Raw genomic sequence first — 26,158 nt, 5'->3', positions numbered from 1 at the left:
TTGTATATTTGTCTTTCATTTTTTGTATTTTGGAAATCGAGCAAATGTCACGAAACCCAATTTCCCCCAGGATGAAGAACTATGATTCTGATTTCCTTTTCCTTTGTTATTTTTCTGCATTGTGCTTTGATTAGTGGACGGTGAGAGCGATGAATAAGAGACCCTAGCCTTGCCAATTGATTTGAGTGGCCTATAATTGGTAGGCTGTAAGAGGATGGAGATGTATGAAGAACCGAGACAATGTAAGGCCCTGTGGAGTGATACGTGTTACCTTGAGGCCTTGTCTGTATTAAAAGGGACCAGGACTGGATATAAGAATTGTTATGACTGACCGATGTAACTTTGATTGGCACAGATTTATTGTATTTTGAGCAAATGTTACGAAACCCAATTTCCCCGAGGTGAAGTACTATTATTCTGATTTCCTTTTACTTTGTTATTAGTCTGTTTAATATGTTTTTCATCTTGTATTTGTGTCTTGATAGACTCAGCTGATTACGCTTAAATTAGCAGAGGACTGGATATAAGAATGGTTGTGACTGACCGATGTAACTTTGATTGGCTCTTCCCACTATCACTCAGAGATTTCGAGTTACAACATTTTCACAAATCAGACCGCCTGATCAACTTAATCACGCCTTGACATCAAATGTGCCTCAATCAGGAGACTTGATTATGTTCACATTAGAAGATCACAATGTAGGTGTTCTTTGGGTGAAATGCCAAATGAACAAACAAACCGAAATAATCTCGTTCATCCACCTCCATTTTTTTTATTATCTCAAAGCCGGTAATGATCCCACGAAAATAAATTCCATCTCATCCTTTTAAAATTATTTTTTAAAAAGTCGTTCAAATCAAACATTAATCATGTCTTGTGGTTAAGGTTAAGAATGTGGGTTTGAGGGGGTGGCAAGTGAGGCTGCTTCTTGATTAGTGAGACAACTCGCTTCTCCGCCAACTTCCCTCAAACTCTCGCTCCCTGCCATCTCTCTGACGATACATAATTGCAGTTTATTACCTGTCTCTTATTAAAAAGAATTAGCATTTTAATGAGACTTTGCCAGATGGCGTCTCGGTATGCTACGAGAGGATGCTGGAGGCTGCAACTGCTGCAGAATCAATGCTGCACACAATTTAAGAAACATGTGTCTGAAGCCCTTCTTTCACAGGATTGTCAGAAATTAGAGACAGCACTCGTACAGCATGTATGCGATACAAGTTCATCGAAGGACATTTGTACGTGCATGTTTATCTGGAGATGATATGTAAGTATTGGGTTTGTATAAGCTCCAACTGTCAACACAGAGTAAAATCGATGCCTGCGTGCTGCTAAAGAGCGATGTTAGTGGATGTGGAAGATCTATTCTATGGATCAGGGCTGCAAATGAGGAATATAATTAGATAGCTTTATCTCACCGGCTCAGACCGGGTTGAAAGCCTGTGTGTGAGTACGTGTTTGCTGCTGCTCACACTATGGGATCAGAACACAAACACGTCGGTAGCTGCGAGGTGGGTGGCTCTACAACATCAATGTTAGCCACAGGGGAGGTAATCAAAAATGTTGGGTGAAAAGTGTCGTTCGTTCATTTGAGGAGGTGTTCACTGTGGAGTGGACATTGCAATCTGATTACACAATATCAGTGTGGGTGTCAAAAGGCCAGGGCTTACATTTTCTTCCAAAACTGAGGCATCCGCCTTGGACGCTTGACATTTCCCCGCTCCCTCATGCCGCTCTTTTGATATCTCTCTTTTCTTTGGAGATAAAAGAGAACACGATACACCGACAGGGCAACTGAAACAGAAGAAGAGGGCCTGGTGCGTCCCTGGTGGCTCCTTTGTCCTCTCGGAGAGATCCATGTTGAGGAGATCATATTTAGTGGAGTAAACTAATTTCAGTTTCTGAGGTATAATCACAGTAAAGATATAGATACATACTTGTATAGAAATAATTGTATATATGGGTCATTCCAGAATTGGAGGACAATTTAGACACCAACATTTTTGAAAAATGAACCTTTTATTTTTTTAATGTTTTTAGGAAAAACAGATAATAAACCATCAAAAAAAGTGCTTTGCCCAGCTAGGCATCAAATGTATATTTTCCAATGAAGAATTAAAATCAATGCTAATTTGAGCTTTAACCTCAGGAATGATTGCTAGATGTAACATGTAATGCTGCTTTCAAGGCAAGGACAAACTTGGATATCTAATGCAAGAAAGATAATTTTGAAATGAATATGCTTTATTCTGATAATATCAGTAACAGGGCTGAGTGGGTCAGAGTGCCACACTCTTTTAAGACTGAAAAGATTGTAAAAATATGAAAAATAAAAGAGAGGACCTAGTTTTGGTCTACCCATGGCACTAGCACATGGCTTGCTGATGTCACTTCCACTGTTTCATTTGACAGTTTTTTCACTTCCTGTGCCAATCTAAAAAGGTTTGGGTAACAGGGTTGAACGCATGTTGAGGGACACACCTTCTGTGCAAAATTACTGTTATTTAAAATATGTTTATGATTTAACAAATTGGTTTTACCATTACAAGAGACATATATCAATAGAATAATACCAAAAAAAGTAAATAAAATCCCTATTTTAAATGTTATATTTGACGCAAGTTGGTCACCAAGAAGCGGGGACAAGAAAAAAATGCCATTTTAGGGGATGTTCGAGAGCTATTTGATCATTTAAATAATATTTTGAAACCACTTTTTCTACAACTTTATATACATTTTGTCTCAAGACAAGTATGTATAACACAACAAGTGCATGTTTTAGCTTTTTGGGCAGAAATAGTCCCTTTTATACCCGAATGCTCCTGAAAGCCTCACCACACTTTGACTCAAAACGTCTTTACAACAGGGACCAGACTGTCATTTCTCCCCATGCATTTTGCTGCATGCAGTGCGAGCCATACTGTCATCGCTTCACACTGTGAAATACATTTACAGTAATAACTCAGAACAGATGACACTCTTCAGTTCATCCTGTAGCCATAATTAGCCCTTTATCTCAATAGGAGAAGTCAAATGGTGCTGAAATAGTCATTTAAACCAGTATTTACAGACTTTGTGGTACGGTCACATTAATAGATGATTATGCCTCATAACAATATACACAATTTTAATCCAACACTGGAGAACCACTTCATGTTTTTTTATCGAAAGAAAATAATTGATGTGATTAGCCAAAGCAATTTCACCTAAAGAGCATGCAAACTGATGATATCAGCGAGGAAAATGATCGAAGAGAAAACATTGACAGAAATCCAGGAATTTGAAAAAAAGATTTAAATATTGTTATTATTATCTTGGCCTATAGCTTTAATTCGCCTTTGTTGAGATAATATCTTTGAAGTGACTTCTAGCTACCAGTTTAAGATCCAAGTTGAATTCCAGGGATTATTATCAGTGGGAACTGACCTCTAATGGGCTGGCTGCTTGTTTCCAAACGTCCTTTCCACTTCACTGGATGTACCGAGGGGCATAGCTCAACCGAGAGAAACAGAGCACCTTGGAGCTGATGACCTCAGATCTGTTGTGCTCTAAAAACCTTCCAAGTCTAAACTTCAATATGAACTATCCTGTAATAAAACCCCACTTCTAGTTTTTTAAACATAGAGGGGAATTATTGGAAGGTATATGCAAGTACCGGTAAGTGAGTCTTCCAGGCATGTTACCATGCTGAAATGTAGCTGGTCAAATTAAGGTTGGTTTTATATGTGGTTTGACGTCAAATTGGGCAGTGTGTTCAAACGGCATTGCATGTGGATGTTTAGGTATTAGCAAGAATAATGCTACATGAGCTAACTTTCAATACTTAACTGGCCTTAATAGGAAAAAGGACTTGAGACAGATTGTCAGTAATGTGACATTTTGAGTGAGGCTAATAAATATGATTTCAAATATTTGGTGACTTTATCCGAATAATGCCTGTTTGTAAATGTTCTGCAAAGGTGGTGGAAGGAAGTGGCTAGTTAGGTGAGACCAGCTGTCAGTCATATGATACAACACCTGCACACTCTGCTGATAGTCATACTCACTATCATAATTTGAAGGCAGTATGAAGTAATTGAGTTTGTAATGTGCTACATTTTAGTATAGGTGTGTTGCATTTCAAAAGCAGTTTTCTTTTTCTCCATTCATGTGCAGTGTTGCAAGTGATGTTGGTGCCGGTTTGAATAATAATTGAATGCTCATATGCAGAATAACCAGACACACAGAGGCTGTCCAGAGACAGGCACACAGCAGACAAACACATATATAAAAACCTGTTGCTCTGTGGGATATTCAGTGATTTTCCGTCCATCCCTCTCCCTTTCTGTCGTAATGGGATTTTATCTTCTGCCCAAGTACTGTATGTCGTTAAACATATTGTGCCTAACACAAATCTACAGATCTACTTAGGCTTGTGGATATATGAATTAATATGTATTGCATGAATATATGGTCCTTAAGTACACACAATTGAAATCCTTTCAAGCATGTCATAACTTCCAACTTCTGCAGTACTATGGTTAAAGCCATGCATATATATGAAATGCTATATACATAATCACACGCATGGACGTGCACCGTCCTCTCTTACACACATAGTTGCTTGGCTAGTGCTTTTGAGATGCAGATATGCTTTTCCACTCTAAAATGTTTGACTGGAGTAAGCAATATGTATCCATTAGTGACTTAAACACAAACGGCCTCCCCTGCTAGCTGTTTGATTATAATTAAATTACATTCGTCCCCAGGGAAAGCAGGGATCCTCACGTCTATGTGGTTTGCCACAGTGGGAGCCAGTGACACACAACGACAGAGACGCGAGACTGAATGACAAATTATAAACACATGGAATTGAAATGATGGCTTTAAGAAATCGGGGGATCACCGCAGGGAAAACAAACAGCAAAGAAACATTTAAATGTGCAACAGCAGACACTGAACGCGTAAAATATGCACAGCGTTGCCCGCGATCTCCTTGTCTCTTGCTCATCCGTCATGTTAGTTATTCACTGTCTGGATGGAACCATTGAGTCCTGCTGATGTCAGTGATGTAGGGCTTAAAAGCTGATGAGAGGTGAGGAGCACTCCCATTTATCTGTAGCTGAGACAGTAGGACAATCAATGTAGGACCCCCCCCCCCCACCACCACTCCCAACACACCACCACTTCAACCACAGTGTTTGCACTTTCACAAGTTTGACAATCCGATTCGCCTCAAGGACCGGGTAAGAAGATTCTTCATGTGGTTCGGAAAAAAAAAACTGATTAATTTCAATTATTCAGAAGGGTAAAAGGGAAGCAGGCTTTTGAATGTCAAATACCAATACAGGCAGGGAGGTGCAAACGCAAAATAATAGAGGATGCATATGAGCAGATAAAAAGACAAACTAAGAGACATCCGGAACGTGCTCGAGTGAAGTCCGCAGAGACTAAGTAAACATGCCATTTCAGCTTTGGTTGGTTGCTCGGAGTTATGTTGTGTTATAATCTTTATTAAAACAATCCATCTTCTTTCTCTCACGGCGTCTTTTTTTCAAAACAACACGCTCTCCAAAGAGATACATGGACATGTTCTGATATATTGTAAGTTATGTATTCTGTTTAGACTTTAAGGCGGCAGAGAGGATGCCAGTGTAGGTTGCTATCAACAGAAATGGATAAATTAGTCATGATTTTTCCTTACGCCTCTTCTGCCTTGATATCAACCGAATTCCTGGCAAAGAAGGAGGGGGCTTGTTGCAGTTCATAGAAAGTCATGGTTCTGATCTTGTGCTGAGGGAATACTGGTATCCCATTCTCTCTGAAATGCAAAGCTGACGTCTGCGTTTTGAAAAGAACATCTTAACACACGCTGTTTGTTGCTTGATGTATCTTCAACCCCAAATCAGCACCAGGGTTGCTTACAGGCACACTCTTTTGTTAGCTTTCGAAAATGTTCAATGAGAAATGAGAATTAGCATTAGCATGAGCATTACCTCAACATCATCCCGCCAGCTGCTTAAAACCATTTTTATCTTAATGTTGGCTCCGAACGATTTCAGATGGACACATGGAAAGTGGAAGATGTTCGATGCACACAGCGAGGCATGCTTCCTGAATATCAAGCACTGATAATGAAGTCATTTGTTTGAGAGTTGCCAGGTCTCTCACCGAGGCTGGTATTCATTAGTCAGTCAGTGCCTCAGAAAAGACAACTTCACTGTGACTCACAAAGAATATAATTAGCATGTTGGTACATTTCACCTGTTCATGCAATGTATGACCACATCTTGTAAAGAGTAAGTCTATATGTATTGCTTTTTCTCTTCAAAGCCTTCACAATGATGAGAGTCGATGTATTTTGCTTTCTCGTGAAAATTCATTGCCACACACTGGTGAGTTAATGTGTGTATGCACGCACACAGGGACGTGCACAGACATTTGGAGGGGCTATTGCTCTAAACTGGAAACAGGGCCTCCCCCCGAAAAAAAACATAAGACCTTTTGAAAATTGTAACTTGTTTTTAACTTGTAAAGGAAACCAAACGATTATTACATCAACTAAATTGAACAGTAATTCACATCTCATAACAAAATAAGCTAAGGTGACTACTTGCATTCGGTGACTTGATTTTTAAAATGTTTTGTGGTCCATAGCTCATTAAAATATCTAATGTTAGTAACTATTAAAGACAAAATGGGGACAATTCTGTTCTAATGTAGTTTGACTATTGCAACTGCTGTGCAGACATACTGATACAATAGGTCATCTAACTAATTACCTTAAATAAACTCACTAATTAATGAAACCAGTTCAATATGCATTATTCTTATCATTCTTTATGAGCGCAGTAACGGTAAGGTATCTAATTACTTATTTATTTAGTATTCCATAACTTAGTAACAGACATGGTCAAACTAAAGTGGTAGAGACATGGCAGAAATCCTACAATGAAGCGGGACATTGAACTGTTCACCCGTGAGAGGGCGATCAAGAAAAGAGAGCGAGCGAGCGGCCGGTTGAGGGAGTTTACAGATGAAAAGACACAGAAAGACAGAAACACAATAACAACAAGTAGCCTAGGCTATATTTAGGTGATTTTTTGTAAATAACCGACGGTATCAAGAGGAAGTAAAGTCCCCTGGTTTGTCCCTTACCCTAACTACCATGAGACAACTCAAAATCAAGTTTCCAAAATCCGACACTGAAGTGGTCTTAACGCACCGGCAGATGACAGCGCTGAGTCGCTGACAAAGTGTGTTTCCCACAGCGAGACGCTACAATACTAATTGTGGTCTTATCATGTTGATTCGGCCACAACAGAAAAAAAAAAAAAAAACTCTCGCTCTCTCCAGAGGGGCAGGTCAGCCAAAAATGCCAAACGGGCCGTTGCCCGGGCAACAGTAGTGCACGTCCCTGCACGCACACACATTAGTGTCTCAAAGAAACTGCGATACTAAAAAAACAAATGAAAATACAGCGAAGAAATAAAGCAGCATATTCTGTTGGAAGCTTTTCAGATTCAAGGCTTTTATATATCACGGAGGGAACAGAAGACTGACTCCTGTCACAAATTGATTTATTTTTGCCACCGTTGACCACAGGATTCACGCTTGTATGTGAATGCATTTGACAACTTTGTGGGTGTGCATTTGAGCCTGTCTGCGTGAATCAATAACACTGCTTACCATTGACAGTGAGAGACACATCCTTCTCCCCGTTTCCTACGCGCGGGACCACAGCGCGGCAAACGTATTTCCCAGCATCCTCCTGTCTCACGGATTTCAGCGTCAGGAGGTTTTCATTGCTAAGAACCTGCAGCAAAACAAAATGAAAGACGGTCAAAAGCAGTGACAGCAAAGGGACCTTCACATTGGAGTTAGCTACACGGCAATGTTATTGGAAGGCGAGACAAAAAAGGCCCCATTTAATACCTTAAAGGGCACCTCTTCTCAATTATTAAAATCCAATTTAGTATCTGAGCTCAGTCGAGAAAATGGGTTGGCTTTGGCCTTTGGGGTTGACAAAATGAAAAGGGGGAATGTCGGAATGTGTGGATCAAATCAACAGATCTCAACTGAGAGCATGTCATCAGGCTGGGAATGTAATGCCTAAACATCGTAGAGTTAACACATGATTATCACATCAAATAATCCACCAAGAGTATTTCATGATGCTGAAAACATCTAAAGTCCAATATACAATAGGCTTTATCAGAGAAAAGCAGCTTTGACTCTTTTGTAAGCCACAGTAACAAATCAATACACTCACCACTCCAGAGCCCCTCTTCATCCACACTATAGTAAGAGAGGGATTTCCTGTCCAGGCACAGTTGAACACGGCATCAGATCCAAGGTCCACCTGCAAGGACTGAGGCTCCGCAGCCATGCGAGGACCAACTGTTGAAATAAACATCATTTATTGTCTGTGCTACATCAATAATCAAGCATCAGCTGTGTTCGCGCCAGCCCTTGCATCTCCTCGTCAAAATAAAAAAGGCAGTAAAAATCCATAATCCATGCATTATCACGCTGCGGGCATTACTGGAAATGTGCAGTATTTCTTAAGGAGCCACTCACAGTGGACGTCAACATTGCGGCTGATGTTGGTGCTGCCAAGAGGGTTGGTAACCTCGCAGGTAATCTTCTCTGTAAAGAAGGAGTGGTCTACAATAACCTCATATGTGTCGCCGGAGACATCCTTGATTATGCTTCCTCCTTTGGCCCACCTGGTGAGACAGAGATTAGAAGACGGTTGGAAATGAGAAATGAAGGGAAAAGGGGGAGAGGAATTAAGACGGGTTTTCACACCGTCTTCTGCAGTCAATAGCCTTCTTTTGTGCGAATAAATCATCATTCTGGAGAATGTTTTTTTTTCGGTGCTGGCTTCAGCATATTTTGGTGGCAGCCGTCCATGCTGTGACAAGCTCCCTGGTGACTGGGAGCAGACAGACGTTCCTCATTACGCGAGGCACAGAGAGCAGCGCAGAGTGCCAGCTTAGAAAAACAAATCACAGAATGACAAATGGGTAGCGCCCTTACCTATGAAGACGTCGGTTGACACGGACTGTATTACACACGACCGCTGATGTAAATAAATTGACACGGGATCACATAAAGAACATCTGTTTGTGTTTGTGAGTGATAGCTTCTGTGGCAGCGATACAGATCCCAGCCACGTGTGTAGATGAGACTTTTATGATGTCACGGGCAGCGGCGTCTCGCTCTGCGTGGCGTGGATGGCTCTCTGCTGCTACATCAGACAAGGCCCATTTATAAAAGTGAAGCGAAGGCATCCGTTGATGTCTCTGATCTCTTTGGAGCATGTTGACGGTGCTGTGGGACATACAATGCATCGTGCTTCTAAACCCTTCCATCCTCCACAAGAGAGATGTGGCTGCATGCTGATGTGGCAAACGAAAAACAACAACAACGGAACCGGCGCCTGTCTTCATTTTATATTCCTGACGGTACGGAGAGCAGTTTTCACGGGATAGGGAACTCATTTGTTTTCCCTGACTAAGCTGGCCTCATGCTTCACTGAAATGCTATCATTTAAACGAGAACAGATTACCTCATTCAATCACCAAGCGAAGTGATGCAGAATCCTAATTGGGCTTCCTGGGATTGTTTTGCACTTTTTTTTCTTTTCGGTACTACATCTTTTCAAAGTTGTTTTCATGTGTGACAAGGATACAGCAGAAAAGCTTTGCTACACTTAATTTCCCAACATGTTGAACAAATTGTAGACAGTTGTTTTTGGCCTGTTACATACCTGGTAGTACTACTTGTATACTAGTGTCTGGCTTTTCGCGTGAACAAACAAATGCATACCATACTTGTTTGACGGAGAAGTGTAAAGACCAATATCGATGATATAAGTAACACCTGGTGGTGACAAGTTAAAAAAAAGAAAAAGCAGTTAGCAATCTCTCCGGAAGGTTCACTGTGTCCGCTTTGTGGTCTTGTCCTCATTAGCAGATGGAGTTATCCAACTTTTTGTTGAATAGTCTAGATGTTGTAAATTCAATTTTGTCTTCAGAGCACTTTGTGGACTTCTTGATCACATTGGCTTATCTGAGCACAAATATCTCAAGTCCATTTATAAGCTTTTCCGGAGTTTTCTATCAACTAATAAATAGTAAATAGTGCCTAGAAGGAAAAAAATACCAACTGCATTTCTATGACAGCTGGATAGACTCCATCAGCATATGAAGCCCATGTGACATGATCAAATGCTCCAGCACAACTAAAGAGACGTCAGAATGTGCTCCGGTGAAATGTTGACTACTTCGACAATGATGTGTGATGCACAAATATCATGTTACTGTTTCCATCTACACTCTACCAGCTCATACTGCAGGAGTTGTAAGAGAGTAAGGACAGATGTTGGGGCTGTCTGCTGCTCCCGATAGGAGGTTGCTGCAGCCAGGTTTGGGAGTCCTTGACGGTGTTGGAGCGAATAGAGACTGAATGCCGATGTGTGAGGGGAGCTCTGTTGATGTGCTGGGCCTTGTCGAAGACTCATGTCTAAACATAGCTGGCCCAGGGTAACACAAACACCTGCATTCCCATCGGGAGGTTAGAAGAGCCGGTGCGAGCTTACTCAAAAGCTGACTCACTTTGCACTGCTGCTTCCTATTCAGGGGTTTGATTCAGACAAAAGGTGTGAATCCTGTGCGCTCACGAGTATCTGTGTGTGTGTGTGGTTGTGTGTGCAAGCATGTGCATACAAGATGTATGTTTTCACATATTCAATGGTCTGGAAGCTGACACTGTTGTAGAGATAACACGTGTGCCGTGAATAGTAGCAGAGAATGAAGGGGACATGGAAAAGTGGGAGGGGGGGTTGTATTTGCTGAATGTGATTAAGGTAATAAAACAGTAATAATTAAATTAGGCAGGTATCTGTGCCATCAGCATCAAGAACCGCCGTAAATCAGGTCCCACAGTTATTATCGGCATGGTTAAGCACAGCAGAGCGCCGCTCCACTCTCCCTCACATGCCTATTAAAAGTAGACGATTAAATTCTCAGAGAAATATAAAATAAATATGCAGGTTAGGTTACAGCATGCTGTAATTCTGACTTGGACATTAATTACAGGGCAATTTTATTTGATGTCAAGGAATAAAGCGAGTCCAGGAATGTAGTTATATGCATACCATCTATTTGAAAACAGTGTCATATAGGCTATGCCATTAGACCTTGAACAAATAACTTTGAAGGGGAATTCAGGTCACTTCAGTCAGTTTGATAGTTAACTTTTCAGTCGGATAACAGACTTCAAATGTTTAGTCGAAACTTCATTTTCAGCTTGTTATGGTCGCATTGATTTGTATTTGCAGGTGCACTTTAATCTACACGTTTGAACAACTTTCCAGGCATTGCACCTACTGTAGGAACTAACTTTAGCCCACCGACACTTTAGAGTCATTACTGTCCTTGACGCATTTAAAGCATGTGTGGCTGCTGCTAATGTCTGCTCAATTAGCTACCTCAAAAGTGTGCATATAGAGGGGACAATATGGAGAATTTGGTGACAAGTCTGAAGCAAAACTCCAGCAGTAGCAACAACAGCAAAGAGACGAGAAGTGTGGTGAGGATTCAAATGTTTTTTTTTGCTGCAGTGTCATGCATGGGATGAGCTTTTGTTGTGGCTGTGTGCTTGTGTGTGCAGACATGGGACTTGATGTGCTTTGTTTGGGATTCTTTCTCTTCTCTCTGGTGGATTCTTGTTTGGATCTGAGAAAACCCTCTGTGTCTTCATCAGAGGCTGGTTGAGTGATTATGATGTATGCCAGTTAGCCCTCCTACCATTATAAACAGTAATGAAGATGTTCCGACCCACTCGTCAGAGAGTGTTGATTCCCTGAGTGCTGAGTGAAAGGCATGCCCATTACTCTTACTTCATTCTTCTCTTCCAACCCTCACACCAACACAGATCCCCTGACTTTTTTACATTACATTACATTGCATTTAGCTGACGATTTTATCCAAAGCGACTTACAATAAGTACATTCGACCAGGAAGACTTCTTCCCTCTTTACTGGCCCCTCGAGCTGTGCTCTGGCAAAAGTTCAGGTACCTTTAGAAATATATCTTATTTCCATTTTCACGTTCAAAGGCAGATTTATTGAACCAGGGTGGCAATCATGACAGGTGGAACAGTAGGCAGCAGAAAGCACCATGCCTCTCGCTAATGCCCCCACTATCTTGGGTGTGTGTCTCAAGTGTCCATTGAATTGGACGATGGCAAAGTGGCGCAGTGCACATTGGGAATGGATGGCTCTCTAGGGGATGGAAAAGAGGCCATCCGTCTAAGAACTACTCTGTCCTTGTTCCGTATCTGATCTCGGGCAGACAGAGTGTATTAGCACTGAAAAATGGCCCCCACACTGCTTGACCATCTTCCTGCCCTCAGTGATATTGCTCTATAGGGGGACTTTTGGGGGGGCTCTCTCGAGTTGAAGCTTCTCAGGCGAGCATTATGAGCCCCAAAAATCCCCTTTCTGCCATGCCCTGAACTCCAACGGTGCACGGGAGTCCTGAAAGGCGTGTATACATGTGCAGATAAATCTAAATGGGAGACTATGAAACTGGTGGAGAGTATAACCTTGAAGTATGAGAAGTTATTAGTCTGTGTGATATTCTTTAATCCTACAGTGGATTCTTCCAATGACAGAGAGCCAGAGCAAAAGCAAGATAAAGAAAGAAAGAGACAAGGGAAGAAATAAATTAGAGAGTGGGAAAGTGGCAGTTTTACTCCCTTTTAGCTTCAACAGCCAACCGTTTTTCACTCTGTAGTTTGTCAAATTAAAAGGAAAAAGTAATCGCAACTGCTATTACGTCTTAGTTCTACCCCGGGGAGAAGTCTGAAGTTAACATTGATCCAGTCTCTCATAACAATAGAGGTGAAATCCCTTTGCTGGTGCAATAGCTGTCCTGTCTATGCACCGACACAATCAAATACAAACCTTGTTTTCCACAATTTCACTTTCCACGTTTCTTTTTCAAAAGGGCAGAATCCATCAACAAAGCAACATCTCTGTTTTGCCACTTGTGAGTGTCTTGTACATCCATTTCATTTCCCAGTACCATTACAAGATTCAGAGCCGGCCAATTCCCTTTGCTATCGATTTCATTCCATTTATTTTTCGCCATGTTTTTTAAAACCTCCCACGCAGAAAACCATCTCTTGACAAATCACTTCGAGTATTACACTTCTACAGTGCCATGCAAGACGTTATCAGAATAATAACTGTCCATTTAGTTATTTTATCACAATTACAGAAGTAATACAATAATAACAACAACATCCGTTACTGAGAACGTGCCCATCAATAAGCTTTAACAAACGGAGGAAGTGGATAAGAGGAATGCAAGCTTTGTTGACTTGATCTCTTAAATGAAAAGTATTACATTATTGTGAGCAAAGCTGCTGGTTTGTCTACAATTTGACTTGTTATTTTGTTGCATTTTCTTTTTCGGGATAACTTAATTTGCGGTATGTCAAGTTATGTTTCATTTGCAACTGTATTTTCAGTGGGAGTTGTTTGGCAATCAACCATAGGTTGGGATTATAATGGAAACAGGAAATCGGGATGATGAACAAGATGTGTTGCTTTATTGAATCATTTGTTTTCCATTTATTTTCTTACAAGCCCAGTTTCCCAGGGACTCCCTCAGATATCGGATGATTCTGCACTGCAACACGTAACGTACAGCTATGCCAGTGTTGAGCCTCTACAGGTAGTATTGTACACTTTATTTAAACCAGGGGGTTCTCAAAGTTTTGATGAGTGAGGGCCATTAGGTACCCAATATTGGATTGAGGGGCTGCCCACGAAAAACGGAACACAAATAATTCCAAAACAAATCCTTCTTTATTGTACTAACCAATTACCGCAAATCGCGAGATGCCTAGTTGCCATGCAAACCAGTAGTCTAGCAAACTTTCCACAAGCTGTACATTCCATAATTTAGCAATGACAACCCAGGGGGCGCAGTTTTACCATTCTTTAAATTCCTTTCTAATTCTTACTAGATACAACCATGGAGGATTAAAAATATAACGCATGCATTTCAGCGTGTCACATTAACTATCGCGGGCCGCCAGAAACATTTCCGAGGGCCGCCATTGGCCCGCGGGCCCGCACTTTTAGAACCCCTGATTTTAAACAGTAGGTGTGAAGCACAGAAAAATAAACAAGGACCTGTTATTGAACGTAATCTGGCATGTTGTGAAATAACAGCATTCTTTCTGTGATAGGGTTGTTGAATACGTTGTATACAGGCTACAGTAAAAGCTATGTAGGTGTTAGCTAGAGCATGACATGGGCTAGACCATCTGGTAAAGTAAACGTATGAAATGTGCAACTGTGTTTTATTGGTACACAAGCTTACCATGAAGCATTGGTTATGCATTGCAATACCTTGATATGTTTATGTTGAAGTTAAATAAAGTGAAAAGTATTTTGTCATCAACCTTGACAACTGATAGTAAACACCATTTGAGACATTTGAATCACTCTTAATAAAAACCAAAATACCATAAAACTAAAATAAAACCTGCATGGGCTTCAACTCAAACTTACAGTACGCATTGTCATCCATATCCAAACATTCCTTACAGCATACACATAAAAACACAGCACACCCGGGGGGGAAACCTGCCTTCAAAATGTCACTATAGCAAACCCAATCTCCGAAAAGCTGTGATCTTGACAGCTTCATCAGATGTCACGCACATTATGTTTCCAGCTTCCCTCCAACACGCTGCTGGACATTTAATTTCCAAGGGAGATGACATGACCACAAAGCAAAGGCAGCGATGCAACACAGCCTGTATTGCTCTTGCTGCAGCCCAAAGGAACAAGACAGGTTTCCAAAAGAGGTACTTTTTCATTATAGTTGATCAACATGACAGAGTATCGGAATTGTTTGTACAGCGGGCAGATATAATGTGTCAGGGCATCAAGAGCAGGTGTCTGTCAATGATTAATTTGAATACTAATGTTGATACAATTGATTATCAACCAACATAAATATTACAGAATCCTTTTGAAGTTAAGTGTACCACCAGTTCATTATATTTTACATTACTCTTTTGCGCCTTGGAATATATCTTTTGTTATGATCTCACCTGTACAGTGTGACAGGAGGGTTGGCCCTTGCAGAGCAGTGGAACTTCACAAGGTGGCCCTCCATGACTGGCTGAGGTTCCACTGAGAGATTGACAAGTGGGAGATCTAAAACCAAAAGAGACAAAGACAACGTTTAGACACCAAGACAACAAGTCAACTACAGAAATGGAGGCTTCCTCAGACATCCTGCGGCGAACTGTATGCAAAAGACAAACACCATGTTGCTGACATTTTCAGAGGCTAAATAAGGCTCAGAAAGGAAATCAATTAGAAGATATTTTGCAGAGAAGACAAAGTAGACACTTTATAAATAGTTTATTAAACATGCAACCTCCAAAGAAAGGAGCCAAACCCTCTAACATGAAAATACATTCTCAGTTTCATTCAGGGGACGAACATTTTCCAAATGTTTTTCTCTATTGACCCAAAACTGATTCAGCAGCCTTTATCTAGCTCTACCACACATACTGTACTGTTGGTAAATATGCTCCACTTAAAAACACAAGGAACATTTTGTTCATTTGGATTATCCTGCAACACAATGTGGCAGCATTCACAACAGTTGTGACAACTTATCACAGTCTGTGGCAGCTTTTTCTTCGAATAATAGGCAATTGCCTCCCGAATAATTTGATGCCCTATTTGTTATCTTTCCGCCACCCACCTAAATAGTCCAAGCCCAGCTGCTGAATAACACTGTAGTGCAGGGGTGGCCAACCAATCAGAGGTTAAGAGCCACATGTTACTGCAAAGAGCCACATCAAACACACAGTCACTGATACCGCTTGTTTCAGTTTTTTGTTTTCTGGAGAAAAGATTTCAAACCACGTCACTGATGCGTTTGTGTGGCATTGGGATATTTTTTTTAAATCCTCTGGAGCAGAGAGAGAGCTGTGGATTATTGTTATTGATTAATGCATCAGTGTTTCTTAGGGTCAAAAACACTAAACTCACAACTTAAATGAAAGTGTTTAGTTTATTTAATAAAACAGCACATGTTCAATGTGAAAAGTGACAGTAGTTATAGATTATTTGCAATTTGGTGCTACATATATATTTAAAAAAAAATGATATATATTTTTTAAACACCTTAAATTTCAGGGGGTGCGCGGGGCTCCGTTGGCGGTGACAATGGTAGGGGAAACACTGGATACTGTTTAATCAACGATAGGTTTTCCCCCCCTCAAAGGTGATTGGTTCACTGCATCGCAGGTATTATTGTGATTGGCTCTTGGGCCACATCAAAATTAGACGCGCTGTCATCCTCTCATACTGACACCTGACACCACACATACGTGGGGAGCCGCGACGAAAGTAACACATACAGTGTGTGACACACATTTTACACATTGTGTGTCATAAATGTGTAACCAAGATGAACGCACTCATTTGTTATTTCTGCACATTTTGTAGAATTAACATTTGATTGTGTTATATCTGCACATTGTGTGTCAATGACGATTACTGGAAGTACCAGGTGGTGGATATGGTTTTTATTCAAAAATCAAATGCAAGAATACATTCATTGGACATTTACAAGGATTTCATTCGCACAATCTCATTAAGAAAATAATTTTTAACATTTAAAAACATTAATATTTTTCGAATTCATCAAATGTTGACAGAACAGATAATTCATAAAATCACACCTAAAAAAACCTTGGTTAAAACAAACGTAATCTTCAGCAAACTGTTGTTGCATGAACATAATCGTCAAATGTTTAATATCACAGACTCACTACAAGCAGATGTTATTAAATATTAAATATACAGTACTTAAGAGTTTTATTATGAAAATGCCAAAACATTTGAAGTCTTTGACATTGCGATGTGTTTCCAGCTGGTATCATACAAATATTTACTTTGCACAATATTTCATTAAGAAAGTCATTTAAACGGTATGTTGTAATTCCTATTTCCCTCGAGAAACAGATCAGTTTAACATCGAAAACCGAAAACATCTTATACCTCGGATTCAGATAAAGCTCATCAGTGCTAAAATCGAAAGTGATCAAGAGGATGTAACATCAGCAACATCGCCTAATGTTATCATTTCAAAGTCTTCAGTTTCTTGCATAACGTATGCAAAGAAATGATCAAAGTATTGAACTTGCAGTATTCTAATGAGAGAGCGAAATGCCTCACAGTGGGGTATAAGTTGAATCATTTCCCCAAAGAAGTTCCCCTTGATGCTGTGTTTGAGGGGCAGCACAGATCCAGTCCTGTATGTCCGGCCCTGTATGGTCAGCGAATGTGTGACATAAATGATGCTATTCATCGTGACATTTCCATCTAGCGCTGATTTCAGTCCCTCCAGTATAATATCAGCTTTTTTCAGAGACCCAATATTCACAGGGCAGGCATCGTCGACATTGCACTTATTACTGAACGGGTCACCAAGCTGGAAATGATACATCTGTTGAACCCGATGTTTCTGAGCTAGAGTTTTTGCAATATTTTCCTGAGGACAGGTTGTGTCTTGCGTCTCTGACGTGTACAATATCATCACAGGACGGAGGGTCCCTGTGAGGCAGGCTTTTGAATGTCAAATACCAATACAGGCAGGGAGGTGCAAACGCAAAATAATAGAGGATGCATATGAGCAGATAAAAAGACAAACTAAGAGACATCCGGAACGTGCTCGAGTGAAGTCCGCAGAGACTAAGTAAACATGCCATTTCAGCTTTGGTTGGTTGCTCGGAGTTATGTTGTGTTATAATCTTTATTAAAACAATCCATCTTCTTTCTCTCACGGCGTCTTTTTTTCAAAACAACACGCTCTCCAAAGAGATACATGGACATGTTCTGATATATTGTAAGTTATGTATTCTGTTTAGACTTTAAGGCGGCAGAGAGGATGCCAGTGTAGGTTGCTATCAACAGAAATGGATAAATTAGTCATGATTTTTCCTTACGCCTCTTCTGCCTTGATATCAACCGAATTCCTGGCAAAGAAGGAGGGGCTTGTTGCAGTTCATAGAAAGTCATGGTTCTGATCTTGTGCTGAGGGAATACTGGTATCCCATTCTCTCTGAAATGCAAAGCTGACGTCTGCGTTTTGAAAAGAACATCTTAACACACGCTGTTTGTTGCTTGATGTATCTTCAACCCCAAATCAGCACCAGGGTTGCTTACAGGCACACTCTTTTGTTAGCTTTCGAAAATGTTCAATGAGAAATGAGAATTAGCATTAGCATGAGCATTACCTCAACATCATCCCGCCAGCTGCTTAAAACCATTTTTATCTTAATGTTGGCTCCGAACGATTTCAGATGGACACATGGAAAGTGGAAGATGTTCGATGCACACAGCGAGGCATGCTTCCTGAATATCAAGCACTGATAATGAAGTCATTTGTTTGAGAGTTGCCAGGTCTCTCACCGAGGCTGGTATTCATTAGTCAGTCAGTGCCTCAGAAAAGACAACTTCACTGTGACTCACAAAGAATATAATTAGCATGTTGGTACATTTCACCTGTTCATGCAATGTATGACCACATCTTGTAAAGAGTAAGTCTATATGTATTGCTTTTTCTCTTCAAAGCCTTCACAATGATGAGAGTCGATGTATTTTGCTTTCTCGTGAAAATTCATTGCCACACACTGGTGAGTTAATGTGTGTATGCACGCACACAGGGACGTGCACAGACATTTGGAGGGGCTATTGCTCTAAACTGGAAACACGGGCCTCCCCCCGAAAAAAAACATAAGACCTTTTGAAAATTGTAACTTGTTTTTAACTTGTAAAGGAAACCAAACGATTATTACATCAACTAAATTGAACAGTAATTCACATCTCATAACAAAATAAGCTAAGGTGACTACTTGCATTCGGTGACTTGATTTTTAAAATGTTTTGTGGTCCATAGCTCATTAAAATATCTAATGTTAGTAACTATTAAAGACAAAATGGGGACAATTCTGTTCTAATGTAGTTTGACTATTGCAACTGCTGTGCAGACATACTGATACAATAGGTCATCTAACTAATTACCTTAAATAAACTCACTAATTAATGAAACCAGTTCAATATGCATTATTCTTATCATTCTTTATGAGCGCAGTAACGGTAAGGTAATTAACTTATTATTTAGTATTCCATAACTTAGTAACAGACATGGTCAAACTAAAGTGGTAGAGACATGGCAGAAATCCTACAATGAAGCGGGACATTGAACTGTTCACCCGTGAGAGGGCGATCAAGAAAAGAGAGCGAGCGAGCGGGGTTGAGGGAGTTTACAGATGAAAAGACACAGAAAGACAGAAACACAATAACAACAAGTAGCCTAGGCTATATTTAGGTGATTTTTTGTAAATAACCGACGGTATCAAGAGGAAGTAAAGTCCCCTGGTTTGTCCCTTACCCTAACTACCAGAGACAACTCAAAATCAAGTTTCCAAAATCCGACACTGAAGTGGTCTTAACGCACCGGCAGATGACAGCGCTGAGTCGCTGACAAAGTGTGTTTCCCACAGCGAGACGCTACAATACTAATTGTGGTCTTATCATGTTGATTCGGCCACACAGAAAAAAAAAAAAAAAACTCTCGCTCTCTCCAGAGGGCAGGTCAGCCAAAAATGCCAAACGGGGCCGTTGCCCGGGCAACAGTAGTGCACGTCCCTGCACGCACACACATTAGTGTCTCAAAGAAACTGCGATACTAAAAAAACAAATGAAAATACAGCGAAGAAATAAAGCAGCATATTCTGTTGGAAGCTTTTCAGATTCAAGGCTTTTATATATCACGGAGGGAACAGAAGACTGACTCCTGTCACAAATTGATTTATTTTTGCCACCGTTGACCACAGGATTCACGCTTGTATGTGAATGCATTTGACAACTTTGTGGGTGTGCATTTGAAGCCTGTCTGCGTGAATCAATAACACTGCTTACCATTGACAGTGAGAGACACATCCTTCTCCCCGTTTCCTACGCGCGGGACCACAGCGCGGCAAACGTATTTCCCAGCATCCTCCTGTCTCACGGATTTCAGCGTCAGGAGGTTTTCATTGCTAAGAACCTGCAGCAAAACAAAATGAAAGACGGTCAAAAGCAGTGACAGCAAAGGGACCTTCACATTGGAGTTAGCTACACGGCAATGTTATTGGAAGGCGAGACAAAAAAGGCCCCATTTAATACCTTAAAGGGCACCTCTTCTCAATTATTAAAATCCAATTTAGTATCTGAGCTCAGTCGAGAAAATGGGTTGGCTTTGGCCTTTGGGGTTGACAAAATGAAAAGGGGGAATGTCGGAATGTGTGGATCAAATCAACAGATCTCAACTGAGAGCATGTCATCAGGCTGGGAATGTAATGCCTAAACATCGTAGAGTTAACACATGATTATCACATCAAATAATCCACCAAGAGTATTTCATGATGCTGAAAACATCTAAAGTCCAATATACAATAGGCTTTATCAGAGAAAAGCAGCTTTGACTCTTTTGTAAGCCACAGTAACAAATCAATACACTCACCACTCCAGAGCCCCTCTTCATCCACACTATAGTAAGAGAGGGATTTCCTGTCCAGGCACAGGTTGAACACGGCATCAGATCCAAGGTCCACCTGCAAGGACTGAGGCTCCGCAGCCATGCGAGGACCAACTGTTGAAATAAACATCATTTATTGTCTGTGCTACATCAATAATCAAGCATCAGCTGTGTTCGCGCCAGCCCTTGCATCTCCTCGTCAAATAAAAAAGGCAGTAAAAAATCCATAATCCATGCATTATCACGCTGCGGGCATTACTGGAAATGTGCAGTATTTCTTAAGGAGCCACTCACAGTGGACGTCAACATTGCGGCTGATGTTGGTGCTGCCAAGAGGGTTGGTAACCTCGCAGGTAATCTTCTCTGTAAAGAAGGAGTGGTCTACAATAACCTCATATGTGTCGCCGGAGACATCCTTGATTATGCTTCCTCCTTTGGCCCACCTGGTGAGACAGAGATTAGAAGACGGTTGGAAATGAGAAATGAAGGGAAAAGGGGGAGAGGAATTAAGACGGGTTTTCACACCGTCTTCTGCAGTCAATAGCCTTCTTTTGTGCGAATAAATCATCATTCTGGAGAAGGTTTTTTTTCGGTGCTGGCTCAGCATATTTGGTGGCAGCCGTCCATGCTGTGACAAGCTCCCTGGTGACTGGAGCAGACAGACGTTCCTCATTACGCGAGGCACAGAGAGCAGCGCAGAGTGCCAGCTTAGAAAACAAATCACAGAATGACAAAATGGGTAGCGCCCTTACCTATGAAGACGTCGGTTGACACGGACTGTATTACACACGACCGCTGATGTAAATAAATTGACACGGGATCACATAAAGAACATCTGTTTGTGTTTGTGAGTGATAGCTTCTGTGGCAGCGATACAGATCCCAGCCACGTGTGTAGATGAGACTTTTATGATGTCACGGGCAGCGGCGTCTCGCTCTGCGTGGCGTGGATGGCTCTCTGCTGCTACATCAGACAAGGCCCATTTATAAAAGTGAAGCGAAGGCATCCGTTGATGTCTCTGATCTCTTTGGAGCATGTTGACGGTGCTGTGGGACATACAATGCATCGTGCTTCTAAACCCTTCCATCCTCCACAAGAGAGATGTGGCTGCATGCTGATGTGGCAAACGAAAAACAACAACAACGGAACCGGCGCCTGTCTTCATTTTATATTCCTGACGGTACGGAGAGCATTTTCACGGGATAGGGAACTCATTTGTTTTCCCTGACTAAGCTGGCCTCATGCTTCACTGAAATGCTATCATTTAAACGAGAACAGATTACCTCATTCAATCACCAAGCGAAGTGATGCAGAATCCTAATTGGGCTTCCTGGGATTGTTTTGCACTTTTTTTTCTTTTCGGTACTACATCTTTTCAAAGTTGTTTTCATGTGTGACAAGGATACAGCAGAAAAGCTTTGCTACACTTAATTTCCCAACATGTTGAACAAATTGTAGACAGTTGTTTTTGGCCTGTTACATACCTGGTAGTACTACTTGTATACTAGTGTCTGGCTTTTCGCGTGAACAAACAAATGCATACCATACTTGTTTGACGGAGAAGTGTAAAGACCAATATCGATGATATAAGTAACACCTGGTGGTGACAAGTAAAAAAAAGAAAAAGCAGTTAGCAATCTCTCCGGAAGGTTCACTGTGTCCGCTTTGTGGTCTTGTCCTCATTAGCAGATGGAGTTATCCAACTTTTTGTTGAATAGTCTAGATGTTGTAAATTCAATTTTGTCTTCAGAGCACTTTGTGGACTTCTTGATCACATTGGCTTATCTGAGCACAAATATCTCAAGTCCATTTATAAGCTTTTCCGGAGTTTTCTATCAACTAATAAATAGTAAATAGTGCCTAGAAGGAAAAAAATACCAACTGGCATTTCTATGACAGCTGGATAGACTCCATCAGCATATGAAGCCCATGTGACATGATCAAATGCTCCAGCACAACTAAAGAGACGTCAGAATGTGCTCCGGTGAAATGTTGACTACTTCGACAATGATGTGTGATGCACAAATATCATGTTACTGTTTCCATCTACACTCTACCAGCTCATACTGCAGGAGTTGTAAGAGAGTAAGGACAGATGTTGGGGCTGTCTGCTGCTCCCGATAGGAGGTTGCTGCAGCCAGGTTTGGGAGTCCTTGACGGTGTTGGAGCGAATAGAGACTGAATGCCGATGTGTGAGGGGAGCTCTGTTGATGTGCTGGGCCTTGTCGAAGACTCATGTCTAAACATAGCTGGCCCAGGGTAACACAAACACCTGCATTCCCATCGGGAGGTTAGAAGAGCCGGTGCGAGCTTACTCAAAAGCTGACTCACTTTGCACTGCTGCTTCCTATTCAGGGGTTTGATTCAGACAAAAGGTGTGAATCCTGTGCGCTCACGAGTATCTGTGTGTGTGTGTGGTTGTGTGTGCAAGCATGTGCATACAAGATGTATGTTTTCACATATTCAATGGTCTGGAAGCTGACACTGTTGTAGAGATAACACGTGTGCCGTGAATAGTAGCAGAGAATGAAGGGGACATGGAAAAGTGGGAGGGGGGGTTGTATTTGCTGAATGTGATTAAGGTAATAAAACAGTAATAATTAAATTAGGCAGGTATCTGTGCCATCAGCATCAAGAAACCGCCGTAAATCAGGTCCCACAGTTATTATCGGCATGGTTAAGCACAGCAGAGCGCCGCTCCACTCTCCCTCACATGCCTATTAAAAGTAGACGATTAAATTCTCAGAGAAATATAAAATAAATATGCAGGTTAGGTTACAGCATGCTGTAATTCTGACTTGGACATTAATTACAGGGCAATTTTATTTGATGTCAAGGAATAAAGCGAGTCCAGGAATGTAGTTATATGCATACCATCTATTTGAAACAGTGTCATATAGGCTATGCCATTAGACCTTGAACAAATAACTTTGAAGGGGAATTCAGGTCACTTCAGTCAGTTTGATAGTTAACTTTTCAGTCGGATAACAGACTTCAAATGTTTAGTCGAAACTTCATTTTCAGCTTGTTATGGTCGCATTGATTTGTATTTGCAGGTGCACTTTAATCTACACGTTTGAACAACTTTCCAGGCATTGCACCTACTGTAGGAACTAACTTAGCCCACCGACACTTTAGAGTCATTACTGTCCTTGACGCATTTAAAGCATGTGTGGCTGCTGCTAATGTCTGCTCAATTAGCTACCTCAAAAGTGTGCATATAGAGGGGACAATATGGAGAATTTGGTGACAAGTCTGAAGCAAAACTCCAGCAGTAGCAACAACAGCAAAGAGACGAGAAGTGTGGTGAGGATTCAAATGTTTTTTTTGCTGCAGTGTCATGCATGGGATGAGCTTTTGTTGTGGCTGTGTGCTTGTGTGTGCAGACATGGGACTTGATGTGCTTTGTTTGGGATTCTTTCTCTTCTCTCTGGTGGGTTCTTGTTTGGATCTGAGAAAACCCTCTGTGTCTTCATCAGAGGCTGGTTGAGTGATTATGATGTATGCCAGTTAGCCCTCCTACCATTATAAACAGTAATGAAGATGTTCCGACCCACTCGTCAGAGAGTGTTGATTCCCTGAGTGCTGAGTGAAAGGCATGCCCATTACTCTTACTTCATTCTTCTCTTCCAACCCTCACACCAACACAGATCCCCTGACTTTTTTACATTACATTACATTGCATTTAGCTGACGATTTTATCCAAAGCGACTTACAATAAGTACATTCGACCAGGAAGACTTCTTCCCTCTTTACTGGCCCCTCGAGCTGTGCTCTGGCAAAAGTTCAGGTACCTTTAGAAATATATCTTATTTCCATTTTCACGTTCAAAGGCAGATTTATTGAACCAGGGTGGCAATCATGACAGGTGGAACAGTAGGCAGCAGAAAGCACCATGCCTCTCGCTAATGCCCCCACTATCTTGGGTGTGTGTCTCAAGTGTCCATTGAATTGGACGATGGCAAAGTGGCGCAGTGCACATTGGGAATGGATGGCTCTCTAGGGGATGGAAAAGAGGCCATCCGTCTAAGAACTACTCTGTCCTTGTTCCGTATCTGATCTCGGGCAGACAGAGTGTATTAGCACTGAAAAATGGCCCCACACTGCTTGACCATCTTCCTGCCCTCAGTGATATTGCTCTATAGGGGGACTTTTGGGGGGGCTCTCTCGAGTTGAAGCTTCTCAGGCGAGCATTATGAGCCCCAAAAATCCCCTTTCTGCCATGCCCTGAACTCCAACGGTGCACGGGAGTCCTGAAAGGCGTGTATACATGTGCAGATAAATCTAAATGGGAGACTATGAAACTGGTGGAGAGTATAACCTTGAAGTATGAGAAGTTATTAGTCTGTGTGATATTCTTTAATCCTACAGTGGATTCTTCCAATGACAGAGAGCCAGAGCAAAAGCAAGATAAAGAAAGAAAGAGACAAGGGAAGAAATAAATTAGAGAGTGGGAAAGTGGCAGTTTTACTCCCTTTTAGCTTCAACAGCCAACCGTTTTTCACTCTGTAGTTTGTCAAATTAAAAGGAAAAAGTAATCGCAACTGCTATTACGTCTTAGTTCTACCCCGGGGAGAAGTCTGAAGTTAACATTGATCCAGTCTCTCATAACAATAGAGGTGAAATCCCTTTGCTGGTGCAATAGCTGTCCTGTCTATGCACCGACACAATCAAATACAAACCTTGTTTTCCACAATTTCACTTTCCACGTTTCTTTTTCAAAAGGGCAGAATCCATCAACAAAGCAACATCTCTGTTTTGCCACTTGTGAGTGTCTTGTACATCCATTTCATTTCCCAGTACCATTACAAGATTCAGAGCCGGCCAATTCCCTTTGCTATCGATTTCATTCCATTTATTTTTCGCCATGTTTTTAAAACCTCCCACGCAGAAAACCATCTCTTGACAAATCACTCGAGTATTACACTTCTACAGTGCCATGCAAGACGTTATCAGAATAATAACTGTCCATTTAGTTATTTTATCACAATTACAGAAGTAATACAATAAATAACAACAACATCCGTTACTGAGAACGTGCCCATCAATAAGCTTTAACAAACGGAGGAAGTGGATAAGAGGAATGCAGCTTTGTTGACTTGATCTCTTAAATGAAAAGTATTACATTATTGTGAGCAAAGCTGCTGGTTTGTCTACAAATTGACTTGTTTATTTTGTTGCATTTTCTTTTTCGGGATAACTTAATTTGCGGTATGTCAAGTTATGTTTCATTTGCAACTGTATTTTCAGTGGAGTTGTTTGGCAATCAACATAAGGTTGGGATTATAATGGAAACAGGAAATGGGATGATGAACAAGATGTGTTGCTTTATTGAATCATTTGTTTTCCATTTATTTTCTTACAAGCCCAGTTCCCAGGGACTCCCTCAGATATCGGATGATTCTGCACTGCACACGTACGTACAGCTATGCCAGTGTTGAGCCTCTACAGGTAGTATTGTACACTTTATTTAAACCAGGGGTTCTCAAAGTTTTGATGAGTGAGGGCCAATTTAGGTACCCAATATTGGATTGAGGGCTGC

The 26,158-nt window shown here is 41.1% G+C and overlaps 1 protein-coding gene across 2 annotated transcripts in view; it reads right to left on the bottom strand.

The window, feature by feature from the left end:
- kirrel3b (kirre like nephrin family adhesion molecule 3b) overlaps positions 1-26,158 on the bottom strand; it is a 201,863-nt gene that overhangs the window by 21,298 nt on the left and 154,407 nt on the right. For both annotated transcript variants that reach the window (XM_034097898.1, XM_034097899.1), the window contains exons 7-9: positions 20,911-21,059; positions 8,253-8,380; positions 7,670-7,796 (exon numbers count right to left, since the gene is read on the bottom strand). In XM_034097898.1, coding sequence (XP_033953789.1) covers positions 7,670-7,796; positions 8,253-8,380; positions 20,911-21,059 — 404 coding nt within the window. The remainder of the gene's footprint in view (positions 1-7,669; positions 7,797-8,252; positions 8,381-20,910; positions 21,060-26,158) is intronic.

This window comes from Pseudochaenichthys georgianus, chromosome 13 (genome assembly GCF_902827115.2).
Source record: "Pseudochaenichthys georgianus chromosome 13, fPseGeo1.2, whole genome shotgun sequence".
Classification (NCBI taxonomy): domain Eukaryota; kingdom Metazoa; phylum Chordata; class Actinopteri; order Perciformes; family Channichthyidae; genus Pseudochaenichthys; species Pseudochaenichthys georgianus.
This window is presented reverse-complemented; position numbering and strand designations above follow the sequence as displayed.